Below are 27,745 nucleotides of genomic sequence, written 5' to 3'. Positions count from 1 at the left end.
TGGCGCAGTCACAGCTCACTGTAAGCCCCACCTCCCAGGTTCACACCATTCTCCTGCCTCAGTCTCCCGAGTAGCTGGGACTATAGGCGCCCACCACCACGCCCAGCTAATTTTTTGTATTTTTAGTAGAGACGGGGTTTCACCGTGTTATCCAGGATGGTCTCGATCTCCTGACCTCGTGATCTGCTCGCCTCGCCTGCCAAAGTGCTGGGATCACAGGCGTGAGCCACCGCGCCCGGCCAGGAAGTTACTTTTAATCAAAAGTGTTAGAACTTCTTGCCCATCCACAATGGTTCCTTCCAAACACCGAGCACATTACTCTAGTGATGATGCTGTGCTCACAACACTAGGGTAATTCAATTCAGAGTTCTGACCATACCTCCCTATTTTGTACAGTATTCATAGAAAATGAAAAAGCCAGTTATCTTTAAAAAAAAATGCATTAACTGAAAAGTGAAAACAGAATGTACTGAGAAGAAAGATGGCACCACAGTGCTTATGTTAAAATGGATTCATTCAATATTCCCAAACGTGAATTAAACAGTTTTACATAATTGTTTCCTTATAACAGTTTTCATGTTGGCAAAACAAAATAATACTTTAATTATGAACGGTTTTATTTCAGTCTGAGATACTTAATTCTTGCAGTGCATGCCCACCAATAACAAAATCTATTAATAACACTCCCAAACCATGGGACTTTAAAGTTACAGTCAACGGCTGAGAGGCATAAACGTAATATCATTAAACACAGAGTATGAAAATTAGGTTTTAAAATTAAAAACAAAACCTGGTTACTATTCTCTAGGAAATATTTCAAATATATAATAATCTCAGGTTGGCCACCAAATTTCCTATACTTAAGATATGGTAGATTGCAGTTAATTTTATTTTTTTAGGTAGCAGGTATATTTATTAAGCTTGCAATCTTTGGAGGATCTAGAAGTTTTGAAATGTGCCAAATTTAATGTCATTAACCAACTGGAATTTTTAAGGTAAGTTCTGAGTGCAATTCTATTCAGAATTTCCTGTTCTTTTTCATTTTGGATGGATGTTGGTATTTGTTCCACCACTTTTTTGCACCTGCATACTTCTTGTTAACTTATAGATACTATGAGCCATACTTTCTTAGTATTAAATTTTATTTTAAAATGTTAAAAACATGATTAGGAAAAAATTCCCACTCTACCCATCCCCCCCAATATCTATATAACAGGATTCTGAGCAGTATTTGTCAATGTTTGCCTAGGATGATCAGGATGTTTGAACCACTAGGAGTTTTCTTAAACTGTATATTTCTGGGTCTACCCCAGATCTACCGAATCAGAATCTCCGAGCCTGGTGTCTATGACTGATTTTTAAAAAATGCTCCCAGGGATTGTTTTTATACTAAAATTTGAGAGCTACTGGTTTAAGGTACAAAATATGACCTTCTGTGGTTTCACTGTGGGTCTAAAAGTATATATTAAAATTATTTGGGAAGTCTAGTCAAATGCCATAATGGTCTGTAAGGTAATCTATGATTGCTGATGTGCTTGACAGAGCATTAAATACCCTTTTTTCCTGCCTTGAAGTTATCTTTTCCATCATGTACATTAAATGTTGATGGAAACACATGTAAGGAGTCCCGAGTTCAAGAGCAATGTCAACCCAGTCCCAGATGCATTTCAGTGGGGTTTCCTCATATCCAGCAAACATGGCCGGGTTTGCTAAGAGTCCTCTTGCAACCATCACACCTACAAATTAAAGCACACCATATTTGTCCATACATTAAAAACCCCGGTTATTAGTTCAAGCTCAATGAAGCAAACAGAATATTTTTTTAAAAAGTATTATCACAAGGTTTTGTAATGCCTTTATTACATTAGTATGTTTAATTCGATTACAAAAGAATTAATTTTGGTACCTTTTGTAAACCAGGAAAGTTTAAATGTACTTATAGAAATCTTTATTTTTTAAAGATTTCTACATTAAACAATTAGTCTTTAGTTTTTCTTTAGGGTAAATCTGGATTGTCATAAATTGGGCTGCTTAAAGTTCAGTTTATCTATATTCTCCCATCTAGCAATCATAGGGCTTGGCATGCCAATAATTTAAGGGAATAATGAAACTGCATAGCAGTTCTGGGGTTCCTTTAGCTCTTATAATTCTCGAGTTCACTTACTCTCATTTCTAGGTGCTTTATTTTACTAGTAGGCTATCTGGAAAATTCTTCACTGGTCACTAGATATGATGGTGTCAGAAAAGTAACTGAATTAATTTATCCCAGTTAAGATAATCCATGTTTTTCTAGGTAGAAAACTTAACATCATTTTAATAAATCGCTTAGCTTAAAACAGTACAGTGGGAAAATATGGCTTAATGTTAAACAAAACAAATGAAAATCAAATTAACATTACTTCCCCACTCTCATTTCTTCCCCCCCAATTAAAAGAACCCAAGTACTTATTTCTTACCATCTGTCCCAGTAATCCGCCACACATTTTCTGCTTCCTTTAAGCTTCTGATGTCTCCATTAGCAATTACAGGTATAGACATATTTTCCTTAATTATTTTAATGGAATCATAGTGCACTGGCTGATGTCTTTCTTCAGCAGTTCTTCCATGGACTGTAATCCAGGAAACTCCTGTTGCTTCAGCCTTTCGACAAAGATCTACAGTTCTTTTAAGGTCATCATGGATCCTACAATTTCAAAATTACATTTGTCTGTTCACAGCCCACAAATCTTAATGCTAACATTAACTGACTAAAATGATATTTCATCTACTAAATTAGTTAGCTTTGCTATATCATACTATTACTCTATGTCATTATCAGCAAGGTTTTCTTCAGGGATCAGTTCCTACACAAGACCTCAAATTTAGCTATTTCACTATTGACAACAAAGGACAAAAAACAAGTTTTATCTTAGACCTAGTGCTTCTATGTTTTGGCTTTGATAAATGAAAGAGCCATGAAAGTACTGTCACAGATGAATTTAAACCTTAATATTTGCTGTGCATGCCCCCATCCCCAAGTGGGAGAACATAATACTTTATCTTGAAATATGTTTTCAGGCTGGGCACGGTGGCTCACTCCTGTAATCCCAGAACTTTGAGAGGCTGAGGCAGGCGGATCACTTGAGGCCAGGAGCTCAAGACTGGCCTGGCCAACATGGCGAAACCTCGTTTCTACTAAAAAATACAAAAATTAGCAAGGTGTGGTGACATACACCTGTAATCCCAACTACTTGAGAGGCTGAGGCATGAGAATTTCTTGAACCTGGGAGGCAGGGGTTGCAGTGAGCCAAGATCGTGCCACTGCACTCCAGCCTGGGCAACAGAGTGAGACTCTGTCTCAAAAAAAGAAATATGTTTTCAACCCGTCACGGAAAAACTGATTCCTGGTTTATTTTCTTTTCATTGTGAAATTTTAGTGCAAATATTTTTCCTATTTTCTAAACTTGGCACCAGTAATGTTTCTTAACATTAAATACTACATAGCCAAAGTTGAAAGTTTTGTGAAACTTAAATGGAGGCTTTAACTTTTGTTAAAAGTACAAAGAGTAAGTTTTTCAGGACTATAAATGAAATTTATGGTATATATTCTTTTACTGAATGTCTTATTTTCAACATTTCCATACACCAGCTACCAATTTATTTAGGATAGACACTCCCAACGGCATCAGACAAAAGCAATAATCTTTCACTTCCTAAGTAATGGATTATCCTATCAATAAATTGAAATATTGTCTTTACCTTATTTTAATAGAAACTGAAAATCCAGGGGTTTCCACTTGATTTCTTACTTGTTTCACCATGTCTCGAACAAGCTCTGGCTTGTTTATTAAGCAAGCCCCATAACCTTCTGCCATTGCCCACCTTTGTAAAGCAAACACATGAACAAGTGAATTATAAATAACTGGAAGAGAAGACAAAATTCTGAAAGCACCGAAATGTAAGTGCATCCATTTCTCTAGTGATCTGGAATAGAAGCAGATTTTAAAAATTCATAGATTCAACATTTCTAAGTGGATCAATATAAGATTAGGAAAACATGTTCCCAGATCAAAAAGTACTCAGGAGAAATGGTTTTCATTGGCAAGTGAGAATATTAAGTTAAAAGTCATTCAACCAAAACAGGTTTAAATATTTGAAGTAATTGCAATGACTTCAGATTTTAAAAATTCCAAATTTGACGTTTATTGTGTATAACAAGAGGTTTTATTAGTCTCAATAGTGGAAAGATATTTTTGGCTAACAGCATTCCAATACCACTAAACAGCTTATTTAACCCTCCTAATGAGTATACAAGTATGTCTAATCTGATTTGGATTACACTATACTTAACAACTTTGCTTTTATTCTTTGGACACATTTTGAATTACTGATAACCTACTACAGTGCCAGTAAAGTAGAACTATTATTGTCAGGCTGGGCGCAGTGGCTCAGGCCTGTAATCCCAGCACTTTGGGAGGCCGAGGCGGGCAGATCACCTGAGGTTGGGAGTTTGCAACCAGCCTGACCAACATAGAGACACCCCGTCTCTACTAAAAATATAAAATTAGTCGGGCGTGGTGGTGCATGCCTGTAATCCCAGCTACTCAGGAGGCTGAGGCAGGAGAATCACTTGAACCTGGGAGGCGGTAGTTGTGGTGAGCCGAGACCGCACCACTGCACTCCAACCCGGGAAACTCTGTCTCAAAAAAAAAAAAAAGCAGTATTATTGTCAAATTAAGTACACCCTATCAACACCCAGTTACTTAAACCCAACCAAGTAACTGTGGTATAGAAAGAAAAGGTGATTATAATAAGGTATTTTTATAAGAAGAATTAATTAGGAGAAAATATGTGGTGATTTCCTAAGTCAAACAATCTGTTTTCAGAGCAAGTATATCTGACATGACAGTAAAAACACATTTTAGGGATTGCTGTAAACATTAGATTCTCATATAACTACTTACGGATGAGATTCAAGGCACAGCCACATAAAAATTCTATTGGTGAGGGGAGACAAAACACCTGTCAAAGGTCTACATATCGTTTCAGTCATCAGAAAAGACCTTTGAATTTATGTTTCTAAATTACATTTCCCTATATTTTCTTCCTTCTTGTTTTGAGCCCTGGGACTGTAACTCTATTTTCTTTTTAATTTTTGGAAAACTAGAAAGATATTTTACCATGTTCACATAGTTTTTTTTCTACTCTTTTGGAAAATTCTTCCAACTTCTTTTAGCTTTACCTCTGAGGGCAACCACAGTTAACGTCTATTCCATTCGCATAAGGACAGACTATACGAGCAGCATCAGATAAAAGTCTTGCATCGTTAGCAGCAAACTGAACAATCAATGGGCAATCACCTGACAAAATGAATAGCTCAACATTAAAATTCACAGGAAAAAACCCCGCGCACACACACACCAAACTTTAATGTTTGTACAGGATAAAATAGCAATAACGATTTTTAGACTAAGAAGCATCTGTCCAAATAATATAACATTAAAAAATTTAAAATATTTAAAATTAAAAGCAATTTACACTCGGTAAAAAATTCAAACAGTACAAAATTTGATAAATGAAAACAATTCTAATACTTTTGACAAAATAGACCCTCTTCCCAAAGGTGAGAATTAGTTTATTGCATTCCAGAACAATTTTTTTGTATACCTGTAAAATTTAAACAAGTGTGAACATTCTATATATACCACTATGCCTACCGTTCCTTTCTTTCCTCATGTATCTGGGAGATGTACTCAGACCTATTTTCTTCTTTATAGTGGGATATTCTGCTGTATGGATGGACCATATAGTGTATTTTTAGACTGTTTCACATGCTCTGAGTATATTCATAGGGTAAATTCTTAGGAGAATTGTTAATAGGCATTTAACATACAACATTGTGATAGACATTACAAAATTATCTTCCAAGAGTTTGCCAATATAGACATATACCAATATGGATAAAAGTTCTTGTTTCCTCATAACTTATCATACAGTGTATATCCAACATTTGAATATTCTAATTTGTGAGCTCTCTTCATATTCTTTGTATTTTTCCGTATATAATTTTTCCATTAGTTGTTCCTTTTATTTGTAATTTTTTTATAAAACAAAGAAATTAGTATTGCTATCTATCATGTGTTATAAATATTCTCCTCAGTTTTTTGTCTTTGAGTATATTTGTGCTCTTACATATAAAGGTTTAATTTTTTTTTTTTTTTTTGAGACAGAGTCTCTGTCACCCAGGCTGGAGTGCAGTGGCACAATCTCAGCTCACTGCAAACTCTGCGTCCCGGGTGCAAGTGACTCTCTGGCTCAGTCTCCCAAGTAGCTAGGATTACAGGCGACTGCCACTATGGCCAGCCAATTTTTGTATTTTTAGTAGAGACAGGGTTTCACCATGTTGGTCAGGCTGGTCTCGAACTCCTGACCTCAGGCGATCCCCCCACCTTGGCCTCCCAAAGCACTAAGATTACAGGCATGAGCCACTGCCTCTGGCCCAAAGGTTTAAATTTTAATATAGCCGAATGTATTAAAGCTTCCTAGGTTTTAAAGAACATATTTTTCTTATCCTTGGGTCGGTGTTATAAACTCTGTTTAGATGTATTTCAACATTTGTTTTGAGGAATACTTGTATGAGATTCACTGGGTGTTTATAAAAATGCAGATTTCTGGGCATCATCCTAGTTGCACTGATTCAAGATTCCTATGGCAATCCACTGATTTACAGGATTATGATGGTTTAGGAGAATTTGTTTTATTCTTTATGGAGATGTAAGGTGCCTTCCCTTTTGTAACTCAAGAGAGTTACAGAATTTCAATTTAATAACCATTTATTGGTCTAATATATTTCCAACACTGTACTAGATGCTGAGGATACAAATCAAGCTATTTCTAAAGCTACAGCCCTCAAGGAGGCCGAACCTAATGGGAGAAACAGGCATACAAAGAGGAAATCATAGTGCAGTAGAATTAAGTGCAACATAAGAGCCTGTGCTTAGCAGGGAGGACATGAGTAGAGGATGATCAAAAAAAAAAAAAAAAAAAAGATTCATGGCTACAAATATTGAGAGCTGAATGAAGAAACATAAACTACAGTTTGCAAGAGAGAGAGAGGGGTCTGGTGTGAGAAGACAGGGTATGTTCAAGGACTTAAAATAACTTAGGAATTTTGAAGGATAAAGTCAGTGGGCTGTGGGGAGAAACTGAAGGAAGATAAGGCTGCAGAAGATGTATTCAGAGGTCAGATTATGAAAAACTGTGTATTATCTTTAGGTGCTGAAATTTTAGTCTTTAAGCCAGTAGTTCTCAACCTTTAACAAGCTCAGAATTACCTGGAGAGCTTTTAAAACACAGATTGCTAGACCACATATCCAGAATTTCTGATTTAGTACACCTGTAAATCTCCATTTCTAACAAGTTTCCAGATAATACTGATGCTGCTGGTCTGGGGATCACACTTTGAGAACAGTGAGAGAAAAATTTACATGTTCAATAGGTCACTTTGGTCTCCTTGGAGGATCGTTTGGAATGGTACAAGACTAGAGGCAGTGTGACAGGAATCTACTCTAGTAGCCCTAGTGAGAGGAGAGGGTTTCAAAGTGACCTTACACTTTGGTATATACACTGATAGTTTACAAGGCATTCAGTAATAACATGTAAAAAATACTTATTAAAAACACTGAAGAACTAAAGCTTTTTCACATAAAATCTCTAAATTGTGTTTCTGATTAGACAATAGTTGAGTTTGTAAACAAATTTAAAAGTTTTACAAAGTCAGTACACTCGGTTTCACATACCTTGATTTGTGGTAAATTCGCTGTCTCTGGCTTTTATAGATTTGACAAAATCAGCAGCAATTATCATTGGTGTGTAACACAGATCACAACTATATTTTCTTACTAGTGTCCTAAAAGCCAACCTGTGAGCATATAAAACCTTAATTATGCATTTAGAAACACCACAAATATATTTTAGTGCATTGTTAAATATTTGTCAGAGAAAGTTCTACCTATGGGGAGATGGAGGAGATTTACTCTTCCCTATTATTCCTGCTAAGTATTACTAAAAACCCTGGATATTATATATAAAACAAACACAAGGAAATTTTGAAAGGTGAAGAAAAGATGTCCAGACAGGCTAGTGACCTCAGGACCTGAGGAATGACAGGGTGGTGAGTTCTCTGGGTTTTATTTTTGTCTCAAATATCCTAGACTTGAAGAAGCTGGCCACCTGGAAACAACAACGGATGCAGACAAAACCAGCCCCAACAAAAGCCTTCTCTAACCAAAGGACCAGGAAAACGTTCTGTCTGACCTAGTAAGACAGAAAACTTTTAGACAGTTCTACTCCAGGCAAATACTGTAGAAAAAGCTATGGCTTTATCTCCATTAGCAAAGGCCAAGTCGGAATCCTAGACTTCTACCCTCCAAAGGCTGTAACAAGGTGCTCCAACATTCTACTGATATGGTGTCCGAGAAGGCCAGGTAAGGATCTGAAACTTTCATCTCTGGTGGCCAGTGAGGTCACTCCCAGCCCAGTGGTATCAGTGGAGGCCACAAGGGGAGCCTGGACTTCCATGCCTGCCAGCAGTAATGAAGCACTCTTCTCCCTCCCTGCTTGGTGTGGTATCAGAGGAGGCATAGTGGAGAGCCAGGACTTTCATTATTGCCCAGCATATATGAGGCTACCCTCACCATGGGGAACTGGAACTGTCATCCCTGCCCAGCAGTAATGAGGAGCTCCTCACCCACCAGATGTCGAAGGAGGCCAAGTGGAGAACCTGGACTTCTATCAGATAGCAATGAGGTGGCACCACTCCCCTACATCATTCCCTGCCGGTGTGTTGTCAGAAAAAGCCAGTTAAAACAGAAGGTGCAATAGTCAAAATCAATTAATGTAATCCATCATATTAACAGGCTAAATAATAAAAATCACATGATCATACAGATGCAGAAAAGGCATTTGACAAAATACACTCATAGTTAAAAAAAAAAGCTAACTCTCAGAAAACCAGAAGTAGAGGGAACCTTCCTCAGTTTGATAAAGTGTATCCACACTTTTGCCTTAGGCAGCAACAAGGTAAGGAAGTCTGCTCTTATCACCCTTATTCAACACAGCGCTGAAACTTCTAGTCAGGCAATAAGGCATGATAAAGAAACAAAAGGTATATGATCAAAAGGAAGAAATCCAACTGTCCTTATTTGCAGATGACATGGTTGTTTATATAGACTCTAAAGGAATTTACAAAAAAACTAGAACCAACAAGTGAGTTTAGCAAGTTTTCAGGATATAAGATCAACATACAAAAATCTATTTCTATGTGCTAGCAATAAACATGTGAACACCAAAAATTAAAAATTCTATTTACAAACATGCTCAAAACAAACCTGGGTGTCTTACAAAACATGTACAGAACTTGTATGCTGAAAACTACACAATACTGATGATAGAAATCAAAGAAAATCTTAATCAATGGAAAGATATACTGTGTTCATGGATTGGGAGACTCAACCTAGTAAGCAAGTCAGTTCTTCCCAAGTTGAGGTATAGGTTTCACACAGTTCTTATGAAAATTCCAGCAAGGTTTTTTGCAGAGATAGACAAGGTCATTCTAAAATTTATTTGTAAAGCAAGGGAACTAGAATAGCTAAAACAATTTTGAAAAAGTAAATAAATTGGGAAGAGCCAGTCTACCTGATTTCAAGACATATTATAGAGCTATATAGTAAAACTGTGTGGTATTGGTGGGGAAAAAGATACAAGATCAATGGAACAAAATAGAAAATGCTGATTTCTCACACAGAAGCAAAGAATTAGAGGAGAGATAGCCTTTCTTTTTTTATTTTTTTTTTGAGATGGAGTTTTACTCATGTTGCCCAGGCTGGAGTGCAGTGGCGCGATCTCGGCTCACTGCAACCTTCGCCTCCCAGGTTCAAGCAATTTTCCTGCCTCAGCCTTCCAGCAGCTGCGACTATTGGCATGAGCCACCACGCTGACTAATTTTTGTATTTTTAGTAGAGACGGGGTTTCACCATGTTGGCCAGGCTGGTCTCGAACTCCTGACCTCAAATGATCTGCCCACCTCGGCCTCCCAAAGTGCTGGGATTAGGATTTGATGGCGTGAGCCACCGTGCCTGGCCAATAGCCTTTCAAAAATGGTGCTGGAGTAATTGGACATCCACAGGCAACCTAACCTAAGCCTCACACTTACATAAAAGTTAATGCAAAATTGATCACGGACTTCAATGCAAAACATAAAACTATAAAACTTTTAGGGAAAAAAACTTAGGAGAAAATATTCAGGATCTGGAGCTACATAAAGGTTTCTTATACCTGACATCAAAAGCACAATTTACAAAAGGAAAAATTGATGTTAGACTTCATTAAAATGAAACTTTTGTTCTGCAAAAGATCCTGTCAGGAGCATGCAAAGACAAGCCATATACAGGGAGAAAATATGTGCAAATCACATATCTGACAAAGCAGAATATATATCTAGAATATATAAATAACTCTCAGCACTCAATAGAAAACAAGAAAACAAACAAATGGACAAAAGCACTTGAATAGATACTTCTACAAAGACAACATACAAATGGCCAATAAACACACAAAAAGATGTTCAGCATCATTAATCATTAGGGAAATGCAAATTAAAACTGCAATGAGATACCACTTCATACCCATTAGGATGATTATAATAATAAAAAAAAAACTCCCAGAACATAACAAGTGTTGATGAGGTTGTGGAGAAATTAAAACTCTTGTTCATTGGTGGTGGTAAGGTAACATGGTGCAGCTGCTATGGAAAGCAGTATAGTAGTTGCTCAAAAAATTAAACATAGAATCACCATATGATCCAGCAATTCTACGTCTGGGTACATAGTCAAAAAGAATTGAAAGCAGGGTCTCAGAGACCTGTTATGTACCATGGGTATTTGTATATGGGTATTTGTACACCCATAGTTCATGATAGTATTATTTGCAATAGCCAAAAGGTGGAAGTTATCTTGTGTTCTATCAACATATGAATGGATATCAACAGATGAATGGATAAACAAAATATACATAAAATGGAATATTATTCAGCCTTAAAAAGGAACAACAGTCTGATATATGCTACAACATGAATGAACCTTGAGGATGTTATGCTGCATAAAATATTAGCAAAATAAATCCAGTTCTGAACAAATACGTATAAGACTTATATGAGGTACCTAGAGTAGTGAAATTCATGGAGGGAGAAAGTAGAATAATGGTTGCCAGGGGCTGCTGTGGGGAACAGTGGAATGGGGAGTCATAGTTTAATGTGATAGAATTTCCATCTTCTAAGATGAAAAGAGTTTTAGAGATCAGATGCACAACAATGTGAATGTAGTTAAGACTACTGAACTGTATTCTTAAAAATGATTGAGAGGTAAATTTCATTTTACGTATATTTTATAACAAACTTAAAAAAAAAAAAACTCAATAGTAAAAGAGCAAACAACCCAATTAGAAGATGAGCAAAAGATACGAAGAAATATGTCTTTGAAAACTGAACACACAACTACCTCAGGATCCATAATTGCACTCCTATTTGTCCCAAGACTTAAGTTCACATAAAAATCTATACATCAATACTTATATCTATTTAATATCCATTATATACTTATAGGTAGGAGTTACAACCACCACCATTTTTATAGATATAAAAAGTGCAGCTCAGAGAAGTTAACTGTTTACTCAAGATCACATATATACTAGGCAAGTAGTAGCATCATGTCTCAATTCTAAATCATGATTCCAAAGCTAGGAGTTTGAAGTTCCCATACGGTGGGTAGTCTTATAGTACTTTTAAAAAGTCAGAGCATAAAAGGGAAATTTCATCTTAGTTCATTAACCATTTAGCAACACTTACTTTGAATATCGAACCATTGGGGCACAGACTTTTACCAGCTGTCCAGAATGAAACATTTCTATGGGATCTTTTTTTCTTTCCTGACATATTGTGGTTTGCATGCAGTCACTCTTCATTAATACAGATATGTTTCAAATCTGAAAAAGACAATAAGCTTGTATAGAGAAAATATGCTTTCACTATATTAATTCCATTCTAACAGTTTTAACTGCTAACAACATATATTTTTTATCAGGCTTGTAGGTTCAGAAATTTTTTTATTAATAGCTTATTTTCACAGTATCCAATATGATACTATAGAATGCTGCCTCTATTTGTAAGATAAATAGATGTGGAAAACTACCCAAGATAGTTGTGGAAAAACAAGATGTAGAAGACGAGAATTTTTTCCCTAGTTTACCATGTCGTAAGTTTTCATGTTATTTAAAAATTTTTTACATGTTACTTTGTTGGGATTGGTAAGCCCACAAATTTGGTTTGAATTATTTTATATATGATACTCGACTGGCATTTGGAAATACCTTGTTTTATTCAGGAAAGTTAAATGGCATTAATAGAGCAACTGTTAAGTAGTCAGTGTTTTGAAAGATATCCTGGTGCTTTTATTGTAATTCTTGAATCCTGTTCTGTCTGTGAATCAGAAGATAAACAAACGTTAATTATTTTTAAAAATTTTAATGCGATATTATCTAGCGAAAATTTCAATTATAATTCTACAATTGCATTGTAAATCACTTTTATACCCCAAGAGGTACAGGTACGAGTGATGAAATTATGGAGTTTATAAATGTTTTACATTTGCTATACTTAAAATCCTACCATTTCACAGTGTTGGCTACTTTTCATACTCCAGTCTTTGGCCTTAGTAACTTAGAAACAGGTATGTATGAAGGAAAAATGAAGCAGAAAAAAGCAACAACAAAAAAGAATCAGATATGGGCCAACTTTAGAATGGTCTAATTGCTCAAACTTTAGAGTCTTTAACCTTTAGGCATGGAGTTGAAATTAAAAATAGCCAAGGTACTTAAGGATGTCAGGATCTTACAAGAAACCGCTGGAAGCACCAATATTTAAGTAACAGAGGAAAAGGGGAGAGCAAAAGAGACTGAAGATGAACTTTGGAGCTGGGAGGAATAAACCTAAAGAGTGATACTCAGAAACCAAGAGAGAGACCATTATGAAGGAAGGAGGGGATAGGTATATTAAACATCAGAGAAAAGTAAGGCAAAAATAAAGTGTGCAATGGCAACAAGGTCATTAGTGATTTTAGCAATAATTATTTCATTTTTATCCACTCCTGCAGTCATAGTAAATGGCATACAGAAGGCCTCAATATTTATTTGCTGAAAGAATAAATCAGCAGCTTTCAGGGGGCTGGGCTCACACCTGTAAACTCAGCATTTTAGGAGGCCAAGGTGGGAGGCTTAAGGCCAGGAGTTCGAGACCAGCTTAGGCAATATAGTGAGACCCCCATCTGTAAAAAAATTATAAAAATTAGCTGGGCGTGGCAGCAAGCGACTGTGGTCCCAGCTACTCCAGAAGCTTGGGCAGGAGGATCCCCTGAGCCCAGGAGGTTGAGGGTCCAGTGAGCCATGATCCTGCCACTGCACTCCAGCCTGGGTGACAGAGGTAGACCCCAACTCAACAAAACAAAACAAAACAATCAGTAGCTTTCTACCTTAGTTGTACACTACAATGACCCGAGGAGCTTTTAAGAATTAGGATGCCCAAGCCATACCCTAGACCAATTAAATCCAAATGCCTGGGCTCAGGATGCAGGCATCAGTGTTTTTATTAAAGCTCTTCAGGTGATTTCAATGTGCAGCTAAGCTTGGAATTACTGGAATAAGTAAATCCAAAGATTCCAAAGCACCTGGTACAATTGTTTGTTTAAATAGGTTCCTACCTTACCTATTGGCTCCTTTTAGGATATGGATTGAGTCTTATGTTTGTAAACTCATGACAGCATGCAGAGTAGGGGGGTCAAAACTTTCACTATATGAATGAATATTATTCACTCTTTTAAAATCTTCCACTGGGGGGAATAAAGCCAAGGAAGGAAAAACAATTTCTAATTCGCAAGTAACGAATGAATCACTCCTATTCCCATCATGACTAAGATCTTACATACTAGAGAAAATCCTCTGAGACAAAGAGAGCATAACGCAGTGTGGCATAAGACTTGCTTACCTGAGGTGTTATGAGTATGAAATGCATTTAGATTTACAAAATACTTAGAACAGCGATAAGCACAGGATAAGTAATAGCACCTTTTTGAAACAGAATGTAGAAAACCACGTAGCTCTGGAACTGGACAAAATTGGTTTCCTGGATACATACCTACTGTACAAAATGAAAAAGTCATCCTACAGCTTCTTTTTGCGAAGAAGCATAAGACTGTCTTGCATACTTGTGGTTGATTGACCCGGTTAATTTATCAGTATTTATCTTAGAAGAAAGAAATCTAGGTCAAAAATGCGAACGTATTAGTAAAGAAGATACAATGGGAACCAACCTGATGCTCTTACAGCGTCAATACTGTTAGTTGAGATATGGACCATCTATCAGTTTGTAATTGAGAAAAAGTCTGGCACGTGACTGAAACTGAGGAAGAAGTAGAAAAGGCAAAAGGTCAAAGGTCTCATGGGAAGGAAAGGGTAGAGACAGTGAGTTTTATTGGTCCTTTTATGGTTCAGTCTTCCTTCTTCATCGACTCTCCCTAATTCTCTTCACTGTTCATCCCCAGCAACTTTTCTTCCCAAGCATTTCCTGCAAGCTTTTATTACCCCAGGAGAGCCAATCAAGGCGTGGAACAGATAAAGCTGTGTAGCAACTAACGCGTGACTCTTATAAGCGTGGAGGGCAAACGAAGCTCCCTGAAACCTCCGCTCTGCTCTCCTGCCTTACGCCGCGCGGCCCCTGTTCTGAGGTTTAATACTTGCTTCACAGATAAGCGCTGCGGCCACGTTCCGGTGCCCACCTTCTCCTTGGCCAGGGCACGACGCCAGCCCAGGGGGCGCGGCCCTGAGCTGCTGCGAGAGACAGCGGAAAGCGCCAGCCCGACGGCCTTGGCTCCCTTGGTGCGCTGGGCGCAGAGCACTCGACCCCTGGGCGCTCACTGCTCGAGTACTACGCGGCTCCTAGCCAACCTTAGCCCAGGCGCGGGCTAACAGTCAGTTCGCCCGGCGGGCCGGGAGCCATGGGCTGGCTGGGCGGGCGGCGCCGGGATTCTGCGTCACCACCTGGGCGGAGCCGTTCTGCTCCTGACGACATCAATCCGGCACCTGCCAACATGGAAGGTGGCGACGGCGGCGTCGCTGTGGCTGGCCTCGGAGCTCGAGGCTCTGGAGCGGCTGCAGCGACAGTCCGGGAACTTCTGCAGGACGGTAAGGAGACGGGGTCTGACCAGGTCGTGGGGTTTGGGGTCTGCGCTGCTCCGCACCTGGACAGCGAGGTGGACCCAACCCGTTGCTTTGCAGAAAGTTTTCCAGTCTGGATGTGACCACTCCCCTCTGCCCGGCCCCCTGGCGTGGATACTGTTCTAGCCAACCTGTTTGCTCTGGGACTGGTTCCCTCTTTTTTGGTGTCCTGGGGACACCTGGTTTCTGTGTGCTCTTCATTTCAACTCGACCCCCCATGCCTCCAGCTTCCCTGAAGTTTCGGGAGCCCAAACCCTGTGGCCCGCGTTGGCAGCCACCAGCTGCTGCCGCAGTTCTTGACGAAGGGGTGTAGCGTTCGAGCTCTTCAAAAGTGTAAGCTGTAGAACAGACGGCAGACGCGTAATGAAATAGGGCCTTGTTTTAAAGTAGAACTGGAAACGCCTACTCCTTTAACAAATGGACTGTACAGGTGACCCGTCTTGCAGGCTGTTTTTTTTTTTTTTCCTCCTTTATGAGGCAGTTATCTACAGTGACACGTGGGGGAGGGTTTGAGGCATTCATTCAGGTTGGGATTAACCATTTGTACAGAATCTAGCGGTCAGATTTTATTGCTAGTCAGTTTGGAGAGAAGTTGACCAAAATAAGAAAAGTTAGATATAATATACTTGAAAAGCATATTCAGTTGTGTCAATCCAGTTACCATGTCCCGAATCTCTTATCCTTAAGAATAAAGTTCACATTTATAAGCATAAAAATAAAGCACTTCTCACCTGTTCTTAATTTTTTTCTTTAGTGGCCATCGCATTCTACCTTGTACTAAAATCATTTGTGTACTTGTTTTAATCTCTTCGTATTGTAAGCTTTTTTTAATATCCCACAGTGTGAATAGCAGTATCTTGCATACAGTAGGTGCAGAATGTTTTTTAAATTGATCGTCGCAGTTAGAAGCACATGCACACATTTGAAGACCGAAGTGGGTAATAAAGGAAGTTCCAAATTATTGTTTATTTTTTCTGACTGTTGAATATTTTATTGTCGTCCTGAATTACATGCCTTTTCATGATAATTTATGTACTTTTGTCAAAAGCAATGATGTTTTCTAAACTATTTTGTGTTGGAAACTCTAGGTCAGGGTCTCTGTCTAAAACTTGGCTAAACTGAATTTAAACTTTAGGTACAAGGCAGAGACCCTGATATATTTGCAATTGCTCCTGATACATGTGCAGTTCTTGCCCTCAAGTAGTTCACCATCTAGTAGAGGAAATAATCTTGTAGAGCTATAAAGGTAGGTGCTATAATATAGTGATGTAAGATAGCATATAAAGTAGAGCATTAATACAGAGGAGAATGATAACTAGGGGTTGGAAACTGGTTAGGAAATGTCAGAAAAGGCTTTCTAGGTGGAGACGTTTTAAACTGTAGATAGGACTTCCCCAGGTGAACAGTGGAAGGGACAATACAGTCCAAACACTGGATATATGTTTCAGTAGGATGTATTTCAGGAATTGTAATCAGTTCTTGGACGGTAAATAGTCTTAAGTTCTGCCTTCTGTATTTTCCTCCTTGGTTCTCTGCCATTCTCCACAGTGATTATTTAAATCTTCTTTACCCTTTTCAAACCTTTCCCTTCAAGCTCAACAAATGACTTTAAGCTTCCCTGGGGAGAAAAAGAGGATCCATCAGATGTGAACTTTCTCCATTTCTTGCCCATCACACCTATAAATTTAACCTCAACCTATAACCATCTGTTGCACCTTTTTTCCCTTGCTTTTTCAATTGCAACAGAAGTGGAGCCTCTGCTCCTTTCTTTCTTTTATTTTTTTTTTGAGACAGTCTCACTCTGTCGCCCAGGCTGGAGTGCAGTGGCGCAATCTCGGCTCACTGCAAGCTCTGCCTCCGGGGTTCACGCCATTCTCCTGCCTCAGCCTCCCGAGAAGCTGGGACTACAAGCGCCCACCCCATGCCTAGCTAATTTTTTGTACTTTTAGTAGAGAGGGGGTTTTACCGTGTTAGCCAGAATGGTCTCGATCTCCTGACCTCGTGATCTGCCTGCCTTGGCCTCCCAGAGTGCTGAGATTACAGGCGTGAGCCACCACGCCTGGCCAAGTCTCTGCTCCATTCTAAGGATATGCCTCCAACTTTGCTCTGGATTTTTTTCTTCCTGTTTCCTAGGGACTCAGTCACCCTCAATCTATGCCATTGAAATAATTTTGCAAGGCTTCCAGTGACTTTCTTGCACATACGACAAATGGACACTTTTTTGGTCCTTTCCTTTAACTTGTAACAGCATTTGATTCCTTTCTTGAAATACTTTCCTCGTGTGGTTTATGGGTGCCGTGCTTTTTAAAAATTCTTAATTCTCTAGGTGCTCTTTTCCAAGTTCCTGTAGATACTTGTCAGTTCAGTTTGTTCTGAATTAAGCGGTCTCTGTTGCCCCTCCACCCCCAACATTCCTAAGGAATTAAGCATTTCCAGCAGAAACTGATTTACTATATCAGGGATTTGGCCAATGACAGAGTACCAGATTGATAGGCTTGGTGAGCACAGATGCATAGTATGAAAATTGGTGAGGTGTTTCTGATCTGCCTCCTATGGGAATGAGGAAAGTATAAAAGAGAAGCATTATATAATTCATCTCTTTAAAGGCTGTCAGCCTTCAAATGCCACATCCCATTGTGTTTGATCTTTGTAAGCTCTATGACAATATTAATACTTTCTTTATCCCTTCTTTTGGCTTTTGCCATTCTTTTTTGTTTCTCTTTCTCCCTGAGCACTCTTTAGTCTCTTTGATTGCTTTCATTTTCTCTGTCCACCCCCAACTTCCCTATCTTCCTCATTTTCCTGCCTTTTTGTGCATTCTAAAACTTTTTTTTCCTAAACCATCTGGTCTTTTCTGTGGTTTCAGTATGATCCTTACCTGTCTTCTGAATTATAAAACTATATTTTTAACTGCCTACTGGACATTTCTATCTTAATTTTTTAATGATATGCCATTCCATAACCTGTATGGACATTTCTATTTCGATAGTAAACAAGCAGTGCTAGTTGTGTAATACACATGAAAACCTACATATGAACAAATAGTACAAGTTTTACATATGAAAAAATGAAATGACTTCACTTTTTCTATTCTTCTCTCCTAATCTTTTCCTCTGGTAGTTTCTATTATCTGTGTTTACTATGTGGTTAGGTAAATGTGTGCTTGTTCCCCTTGTAAATTATGAATTCCCTGGAGGCAGAAGTTTATGTTCATCTTTGTATATTCAGTGTCTAGTGGTCTGAGTATAAAACTAAATTTCCTATATCAGTTTCTTAATCAAGAAATTTGGGAATCCTTGTTTGTTCTACCTAATCACCCGTTTTCAGCTTGTCACTAAGTCCTATATCCTGTGCAGTGTGAATATTTGTCAAATTTGTCACTTCGACATTCTTAGTGCCACTTATTCAGGTCTTATTCAGGCCTTCATTATGTCACTTAGGCTGATAACATAGTATTTTACTGGCCTCTGTGGTTCTATTTCTTGGGTGTATTGGTAAATTGGCTTTGTGGGAAAATAGAAAAAGCCCTGATTTTGTAGTGTTTGCTGATTACCATGGTGTAAATGGGTTCTATTTCTTGGGTGTATTGGTAAATTGGCTTTGTGGGAAAATAGAAAAAGCCCTGATTTTGTAGTGTTTGCTGATTACCATGGTGTAAATACTCTCACCATCGTAGATTTTAAGATGTCTGTGTGAAAGGTCAACTGGCTCACAGAATTCCTGAAAATGTAACAGTCCGTGCTTGAGAGCCAGTAAGAGGCAACTTCAGCACATTGCTGTGTGACTAATCCTTTTTCCATCATCCTCTATACAGCTGCCAGGATTATTGTTCTGTAACATAAAGCTGATAGTGCAATTTCTTGGGTTAAATGAGATATGGTTAAACATTTTGAATGTCTTACAAACCTCTTTTCAAACTGTGCTCCAACCTTTGGAACCACATCTGTCATTCTTTACCATTTCTGCCCAATATACACGTGCTATGATCTAGACACACTGAAATCAGTATTCCCCTTATTTCTCAAAATATGCCATGGCATTTGCCACTGCTAAACCTTCCCTTTGTTTGGAATGGCTTTTTTCATTTGTCTGACTGACAGGACTCTTAATTCTGAGAAGCACTTGGCAAATTAGAAGGAAATGTGGTTCTCAGACTTAAAAGTAGCCAAAGTAGCAGTTTCCTTCTTTCATTCCACTACATTTTAAGAGTAATCAAGAGTATGAGCCTTTACTTTTTGTTGTTGGTTGTTACCAGAATGATACTATCAGCTTGATGTATAGATTAGTTAATTCATGGAAACTGCCATGTGTCTGGTATTGTTCAGACACTGGAGATGAGTTAGCAAACAAAACAAAGACCTTCCCTTCTTGGAGCATACGTTATAGCGGATGTAGACAATTTAGGTTTTCTTACAAGTACTCTATTTTGTTTGTTTCATAATCTCTCTCAAGGCAGCTTTACTTGTATCTACTGTATCATTAGGAGATTTGGTACATGGTTACCATGAGCTCCCTTCTGGGTATCTATTTTTAACTTTCAATTCTCTTAATTTTTCTTTCATCCACAGATTTGTGGATTTCTATATTGAGGGGTATCTTTTTAACATCTAGTGTTACTTCTGTTTTCTGTCTATTAGGGGCCTATTTTAAACAGCTTTTCTTTCCATTAACGTATTTCACCCATAAATCCTAAATTTCAGTAACACCTATAAATTTATATTTCCTATTGTTACTAAAATTCCAGATTCACTTTGCTATAGCAGTATTTGTGTATTGATGTAGAGATATCTGAGGCCATAAATGTTATACATATATATATATATATATATAGCCAATTTTCCTGTTGTCTTTTCACTGACAATGATCTTGTTTTCTTGGATTAATAGTTATAGCTAGTAGTTGTTTTTTTTTTTTTTTTTTTTTTTTGAGATGAAGTCTTGCTCTGTCACCCAGGCTGGATTGCAATGGCACGATCTTGGCCCACTGCAACCTCTGCCTCCCGGGTTCAAGCTATTCTTCTGCTTCAGCCTCCCTAGTAGCTGGGATTACAGGCACCCGCCATCATGCCCAGCTAAGTTTTGTATTTTTGCAGAGATGGGGTTTCACCATGTTGGCCGGGCTGGTCTTGAACACCTGACCTCAGGTGATCCAGCCGCCTCGGCCTCCCAAAGTGCTGGGATTACAGGTGTGAGCCAGTGCGCCTGGCTAGTCGTTATGGTTTTAATCTCTTTCTCAATATTATACTTCCTTTAGGGTCATGATAAAAGTAAGCATTAAGCAGTATAGTGGAGTGGTTCAGAGTATGGGATCAAAATATGTTAATTATGATTATAATTGTTCTGTTGTTTTAATAACTGGTTTAGTACAGGGTAATTAAGGACTTTTCCTTATTTTTCCCCCAATCTAGAGTGTTATAGTGACTTTTTAAATGAAGACTTTGATGTAAAGACTTATACTTCTCAATCTATTCATCAAGCTGTAATTGCTGAACAACTAGCAAAACTTGCCCAAGGAATCAGTCAGTTGGACAAAGAACTACACTTACAGGTAATTCTGATCTTCAGGGTCCCTATGGATTATTCAGCCTAAAGTGATAATTTAGCATTTTTGTAATCTTATTAAATACAAATACATATTTACATGAAGAAGTGCATACTTACCAGTGTGACTTATTTTTCAAAGTAAATTTTTGAAATTTTCCGTAAACCACTTTTTGTTTGTTGAAAAACTAATATACCACCTCACCAAAGCCTTTCGTTCATACTTCCCGTTCACCACCTTAACTGATGTGCAACGAATATAGTGGGCAAAAAATAGGATGTGTTCAATAAAGATAATAGAAAATGGAATTTTATAAGTAAAACAATATGAATAAGAAAAATTGGGATGTTACATTGGCAATTCATACTTTATAAGCACAAAGTGTAGCATTTGCTGAAATTACAGAAAGTTGATAAATGTTATTGTGAGTAGGATACAATATGAGACGTTAGGAGACGGGTCCTAATTTCAGTTATGCTGTTAACTGACTTTAATATCACTTAATGTCTTTGAGTCTTGCTTTTTTGTTTTTTAATCTATCAGATGGGTTGGAATAAGCAAAAGGAAGAGGAGACTGTAGTAGATAACTTTGAAGATTCCTTCCTCTACTAAAATTCTGTAATTTTTATAGGGCGATTTTATGGTATAATTTCTAGTGTTGCCTTTGACTAGGTATTTAATACATATTTAAATGAATGAACATATATATGAAACATAGATTGTTTACCAGAAAAGATAGATTTGGTATAACCTAAGACATACCCACTTGATCTTTTTTGTGTCTTAGTTTCTTTGAGTGGCTTAGATAGGACTGGGATGCCTTCTAAGGTTATTTTAACTCTAAAATTCTGATTATATATCATTTGATTTCAATCTTTATTGACAGATATTTAGAAAACACATTTAGGCCGGGTGCAGTGGCTCATTCCTGTAACCCCAGCACTTTGGGAGGCCAAGGCGGGCAGATCACGAGGTCAGGAGTTCCAGACCAGCCTGGCCAACATGGCAAAACCCCATCTCTACTAAAAATACAAAAATTAGCTGTGCATGGTGGTGGGCGCCTGTAATCCCAGCTACTCAGGAGGCTGAGGCAGGAGAATCACTTAAACCTGGGAGGTGGAGCTTGCAGGGAGCCAAGATTGTGCCATTGCACTTAAGCCTGGGCAACAAGAGCAAGACTCCATCTCAAAAAAGAAAGAAAGAAAGAAAGAAAACACGTTTAATTTTAATTGTCAAACTTTGGGTTAGACTGTGGGGATAGCCAAATAAATTTAATGCATTTCTTGGCTCTCCAAGGACCCACAGAGCAGTGGCAGACACAGACAGAAATAATGGCAGGCAAGCAAGGCCTGTTTTAAATAGAATAGTGTAAGTTGTTTATGAGAGCAGGGGAGAATGTATTTAGTTTTGTCTAGAGTTCTGAGGGGGTGGCTTTTTGCAAGAACCACCTGAAATTCTTTCAGTCTTTTTATGCTCGGTATTTTCCTTATTCCTTGTATGCAGCATCTACTCTGCAGGAATCAATAAGAACTTAAAATGTATTTACCATCACTTAGAGGGGAGAAGTTATAGTAGGCTAGGATGTGAGGTAAAGGAAGTCTCTGAGTCCCAGTAGTCTGTATCAGTGAGATGACTAAAATTGTAAAACATTTACTATTAGGGTTTAGTGCAGGAACTAGAAATCACTCTAAGAAAGACATTTCATACAGAGAGTTTGGATGCTTATGAAATTGTTGGGTGAATAGCTAGTGGACTGAGTTGAAGGAACTACCACAGATGCAATACAGAGGCCTGGAAGTACCTGTTCTTACCTTCCATGCCAGTGCTAAAATTCTGCTTCTAGATACCTGATGACTAAATAAATACTGGAGTGATCAATGTGGTTCTCTTAACTGTCTCTAAATTCTCAGTTCTCAGAACTAGCTGAAACAGTAAGCTTTCCTCTCTCCCTTTTTTTTTTTTTTTTTTTTTTTGAGACAGTGTCTTGCTCTGTCACCCAGACTGGAGTACAGTGGCGCAGTCTTGCTCACTGCAACCTCTGCCTCCCGGGTTCAAACGATTCTTGTGCCTCAGCCTCCCGAGTAGCTGAGATAATAGGTGTGCACCACCACACGCAGCTAATTTTTTTGTATTTTTAGTAGAGACAGGATTTCACCATGTTGGTCAGGCTGATCTCAAACTCCTGACCTCAAATGATCCACCCACCTCGGCCTCCCAAATTGGTGGGATTACAGGTGTGAGCCACTGTGCCCAGCCTAGCTTTCCTCTCTCTTGTCTTCCACAACTCTTGGAAAAATTATTTAATTGGTTGCAAAGGAGTCTATGAAACTATAGTTTTAGGCTTTTTAACCTTACCAAAGTATTACTAGTGATAAAGGAGAATAGATAATTTTTTAAAAGTTTGTCTTGTTAAGATGGACATATTGATGACTGTATCAGTAGGCTGGGAAAAATTCAGACATCTTCTGGCAACCTTACAAATTAAAGACCTAGATGACCAAGAGTAATACTTTGAGTAGATATGATAGAAACTTGACAGAATGACAGTGATATCTGAAACAGGACAAAGTGGAGGATTTAGGGGTTCCAGTGAATTAATCTTTGGTGATTAAAAACTTCAGTCAGCAGACTAGACGTGACACTTTGTGTTCATTGGAATAAAAGGCACACAATAATAAGGATTCCTGCATTATTCTAAAGATTTGCATGATTTCATGATGTTTCTAGGAATGTCTTGCATGTGGCCTTTAGTAACCTTCTTGGTTTTTTTGTTCTGGCCATCTGCAGTGCCCTAATTTTCATAAAAGTATCAAACATCTATAGGGAAAAGGATTTGCTGTGGGTGTGTGACACTGGGAAACTGGAAGCAGAGAGATGTTCAGGTATAGGTGAGCACTGAGTGCTGTATCTTTCCAGAGTAGGATATAGCCTTGGTGGTGCTGAATCAAATTCAAGAATAAAGAGAACCTGATGTTTGAAAATATTCTTTAAAGGGAAAACATAATAATGGTGTGGCAACAATGAGCTGTTTTTTACATTTTTTGGTACAACTCCATTTGTACATCTCATTAAGATAGCAAGGGGCTTGTCTGAATGTTTGTGTTCCCCTAACATTCATATGTTGAAACTTAATCTCCAATATGATAGTATTAAGAGCTCGGGGCTCTTATTAGGGTTTAGTGCAGGGCTCTTAATACTATCATATCATATGGGAGAGGCCCGAGGAAGCTTGTTTGCCCCTTCCACCATGTGAAGATAGATACAAGGTACCATCTGTAAGGAATGGGTTCTCACCAGATGCTGAATTTGCCAGTGCCTTGATGTTGGACTTCCCAACCCCCAGAACTGTGAGCAATAGATTTCTTCTGTTTGTAAATTACCCAGTCTAAGGTCTTTTGTGTTTGCAGTCCAAACAGACTAAGACAGGGCCAAGAAAAGGCTGTAACTCCTCTTGCTCTGTGTTGAACTGTAAATGTATGTGTGTTCCCGCTTATAACTCATCTCAGACACACCTTAAAAACCTGTATTTTTTTCTTTTGTATTTGTATTTGCCTCATTTCTACACCAAGAGAGACTTTCCATTCTACATTGTGGTTACAAGGAAAAATACCTAACAGAGCAAAAGCTAATCATTTATTTTTGATTTTCAGGTTGTTGCAAGACATGAAGATTTACTGGCACAAGCAACTGGGATTGAGTCGTTGGAAGGTATATTTCTATTAACTGCTAGAGATTATGTAGAGCTAGACCGGGGATTGGCAAGCTTTGGCAAGCTACTTTGGATGGCAAGTATTTTAGACTTTGCCAGCCATACAGTCTCTGTTGCAGCTACTAAACTCTGCCATTGTAGAGTGAAAGTAGCCACATAATATGAAAACAAATGTGTGTGGCTATGTTTCAGTAAAACTTTGCTGGCTCCTGAGCTAAATGATCTGGGTTCAAATCCTGGTTTTACTGCTTACTAGGTGTTTGACTTTGGGCAAGTTAGTTAACCCTTCTCTGCCTCAGTTTTCCTATTTGTAAAACGGCAGTATAATGTGTACTAACATAGCATTATTCTGAGGATTAAATGAATTAGCAAGATACTTAGAACAATGTCTGCACATATTTAGTGCACCTGTGTTAGTTAATTAAAACAATAAAAACATCAACAATACCAGAGTAAGTAATAGTGGAAGAAGCCATGAATTTTTTTCTTATTTTTGCCTTTCTTGGAGCCTTTTTTGCAACTCTTTTTAATGAAAATGTAGTCGAATAATAATTGGATTTTTATTTTTACAAATCTGCTTATTTTTGTTTGACTAAATCTTTTATGAATTTTTCATTCCCTCTTGATTAAATTAAACTACATCTCATAAATATGAAATTGTGTTTTACATTATTACTTGTGATTGCTATTATTAATCATTGTACATCAGAAGAAAGGTAAGTGGTTTTTCTCGATGTTGATCAAATTCTTAAGGAGAGAGGATATTGTTTTCTGTGATGCAGTATTCTTTAATGCTTCCCCCAGTATTTCTCATGTACTCAAAGATACTAACTTATTCTCAGCATGTACAATATTTCTAAGATACCCTGATGAAGAACTTAGTATTTTTGGAAATAATAGTTTGTTATTTAAAATCTGGGCTACATATCTGACTAGGTTCTTAGGAAGATTAAGAAGCTCTAAGTACCGATTGACTTTGTACTGGAAATTAATATTTTTATGTATGTATGCCTTCTTTTGAGAAATATCTCTTTATGTCTTTTGCCCACTTTTTAATGGAGTTGTGTTTTTGCTTGTTGAATTAAGTTTCTTATAAATTCTGGATATTAGACCTTTGTCAAATGCATAGTTTGCAAACATTTTCACCCGTTCTGTAGGTTGTCTGTTTATTCTATTGATAGTTTCTTTGGCTGTGCAGAAGCTCACTAGTTTTAATTATGTTTTTAAATCTCATAATATTTTTATGCATTTTTGAGAGCAAGTAATATTTTAATGGAAATCTTTAAAACATGCTAGTTTTTTATTAATAATGATGGCATGGTAGTACATTGAGTGTGTGTAGGTCTAGTTGAATCACCACAACAGAAATATTTCTCATTGTGGTTTTTAGATATGTGTTTTAGTTCTATAATGTGCTTTTTTTTCCCAGAATGATCTTCAAAGATTAAAATATTTGAAATATTTGAAATAACACTGCTAGACTGAATTAGAATGATTATCTCTTGTATGAGTGTGTAGAGTACAAAGGCTGGCTACTTTATTCCTATGATTATCTCAGAATATTCACTAGATTATTTGAACATAAAAGATTGAAGTGTAGGCCAGGGTGCAGTGGCTCACGCCTGTAATCCCAGCACTCTGGGATGCCAAGGTGGGAGGTTCACTTGATCCCAGAGTTCAAGACCAGCCTGGGCAACATAATGAGACTCTATCTCTATAAAAAATAAAACATTAGCTTGGCATGGTGGTGCATGTTTCTAGTCCCAGCTACTTGGGAGGCTGATTTAGGAGGATCGCTTGAACCAAGGAGGTTGAGGCTGCAGTGAGCTGTGATCGTGTCCCTGCCCTCCAGCCTGGGTGACAGAGCAAGACCCTAGACCCTGTCTCAAAAAATAAATAAAAAACTTTAAATGTGAATTGGTTAGCATTCATTTTAGCATGATGTGTGTAGATGTTATTTTGAGATGCTGAAAAGTAAGTGCGGTGTATATACATATTAGAAAAATTGAATATTATTCTAGCTTCTACTTCATCTGCTTTATTCTCTTAAATATGTACAATTTTTAGCATGTAAGTAGTTTAGAGGTATGTTTAAGCCTATTTTATTTAAAAATGTTCTTTTTAAAAATATTCTTCCAAATATTACTTTGAGAATTTGCTAGGTTTCAGAAAGCTATAGCAGTAGAGTTTTTGTTTTCATGGAATTTTGAGGAATATTTATTAAGCTTCTTTTTGTTAAAAAGAGGTAGCCTCCCATCCTGGCTAACATGGTGAAACCCCATCTCTACTAAAAATACAAAAAATCAGCCAGGCGTGGTGGCGGGTGCCTGTAGTCCCAGCTACTCGGGAGGCTGAGGTAGGAGAATGGCGTGAACCCCGGAGGCAGAGCTCGCGCCACTACACTCCAGCCTGGGCGACAGAGCGAGACTCCATCTCAAAAAAACAAAACAAAACAAAACAAAAAACAAAGGTAGCCTCATTCATTTATTTCTTCATTCAGGCAATCAAATAGTAATTAATAACTTGTTAAGTACTAGGCACTTGTGAACCATAGAGAAAGTCAGTATCCTTTTGGAACTATGTTCTGGTCCTGGAGGTAGATTAAAAAAAAAAAAAAAGTACAGGTAGAAAACAGGGCTGGGCGTGGTGGATCATGCTTGTAATCGCAGCTACTTGGGATGCTGAGGCATGAGAATTGCTTGAACCTCGGAGGCAGAGGTTGCAGTGAGCCGAGATCATGCCACTGCACTCCAGCCTGGGCAATAGAGTGAGACTGTATCTCAGAAAACAGAAAGAAAAATTTTATTTGTAAATTCTGTAGAGAAAATAAAACAGGTGATGGGGATGGATGAAGGAGAGGGAAGGCCTTTTTGAGAAGATGACATTTGAGCCAAGATCTAATGATGAGGAGGAGCCATCATGTGAAGATTTGAGGAGAAGACTGAACAATAAATGGGAAAGCAGGAATTAATTTGGCATTTTTGAGGGGAAGAAAGTAGCCCAGAATAGCTGATGTTTAGTGAAGGAGGGAGAGGATCGTAGATAAGGGTCTTGGGAAGGAATTTGGATTTAATTCTAAATGCAATGGTAAACCATTGGAAGAGTTTAATCAGGTTATTGTATGATGAGATTAATACTCAGAATAGTTTACTCTGATAGCTGTGTAGAAAAAGGCAGTGGTGGAATCAGGGACAC

The 27,745-nt window shown here is 38.0% G+C and overlaps 2 protein-coding genes across 17 annotated transcripts in view; one reads left to right on the top strand and one right to left on the bottom strand.

The window, feature by feature from the left end:
• The window catches only part of LOC129484879 (tRNA-dihydrouridine(20a/20b) synthase [NAD(P)+]-like), a 59,094-nt gene extending 43,965 nt beyond the window's left edge, over window positions 1-15,129 (bottom strand). Inside the window, exons 1-9 of one of the 9 annotated variants that reach the window (XM_063642105.1) lie at window positions 14,820-15,129; window positions 14,397-14,485; window positions 12,403-12,511; window positions 11,882-12,018; window positions 7,779-7,900; window positions 5,222-5,339; window positions 3,739-3,861; window positions 2,457-2,683; window positions 600-1,736 (exon numbers count right to left, since the gene is read on the bottom strand). In XM_063642105.1, coding sequence (XP_063498175.1) covers window positions 1,489-1,736; window positions 2,457-2,683; window positions 3,739-3,861; window positions 5,222-5,339; window positions 7,779-7,900; window positions 11,882-11,997 — 954 coding nt within the window. In that variant the 5' untranslated portion in view covers window positions 11,998-12,018; window positions 12,403-12,511; window positions 14,397-14,485; window positions 14,820-15,129 and the 3' untranslated portion in view covers window positions 600-1,488. Of the gene's footprint in view, window positions 1-599; window positions 1,737-2,456; window positions 2,684-3,738; window positions 3,862-5,221; window positions 5,340-7,778; window positions 7,901-11,881; window positions 12,019-12,402; window positions 12,512-14,221; window positions 14,346-14,396; window positions 14,486-14,819 lie in introns of those variants that run through there. The other 8 variants (XM_063642104.1, XM_063642108.1, XM_063642103.1 and 5 more) reach the window with 8 other exon arrangements.
• COG5 (component of oligomeric golgi complex 5) overlaps window positions 15,081-27,745 on the top strand; it is a 373,684-nt gene continuing 361,019 nt past the window's right edge. For 7 of the 8 annotated variants that reach the window (XM_055283616.1, XM_055283612.1, XM_055283613.1 and 4 more), the window contains exons 1-3: window positions 15,081-15,267; window positions 20,708-20,847; window positions 24,492-24,549. In XM_055283616.1, coding sequence (XP_055139591.1) covers window positions 15,081-15,267; window positions 20,708-20,847; window positions 24,492-24,549 — 385 coding nt within the window. The remainder of the gene's footprint in view (window positions 15,268-20,707; window positions 20,848-24,491; window positions 24,550-27,745) is intronic. The other variant, XM_055283617.1, reaches the window with a different exon arrangement.

Source organism: Symphalangus syndactylus, chromosome 6 (assembly GCF_028878055.3).
Source record: "Symphalangus syndactylus isolate Jambi chromosome 6, NHGRI_mSymSyn1-v2.1_pri, whole genome shotgun sequence".
In the NCBI taxonomy this organism is placed as follows: Eukaryota; Metazoa; Chordata; class Mammalia; order Primates; family Hylobatidae; genus Symphalangus; species Symphalangus syndactylus.
The sequence above is the reverse complement of the archived record's forward strand: the minus strand, read 5'-3'. Positions and strand labels throughout refer to the sequence as shown.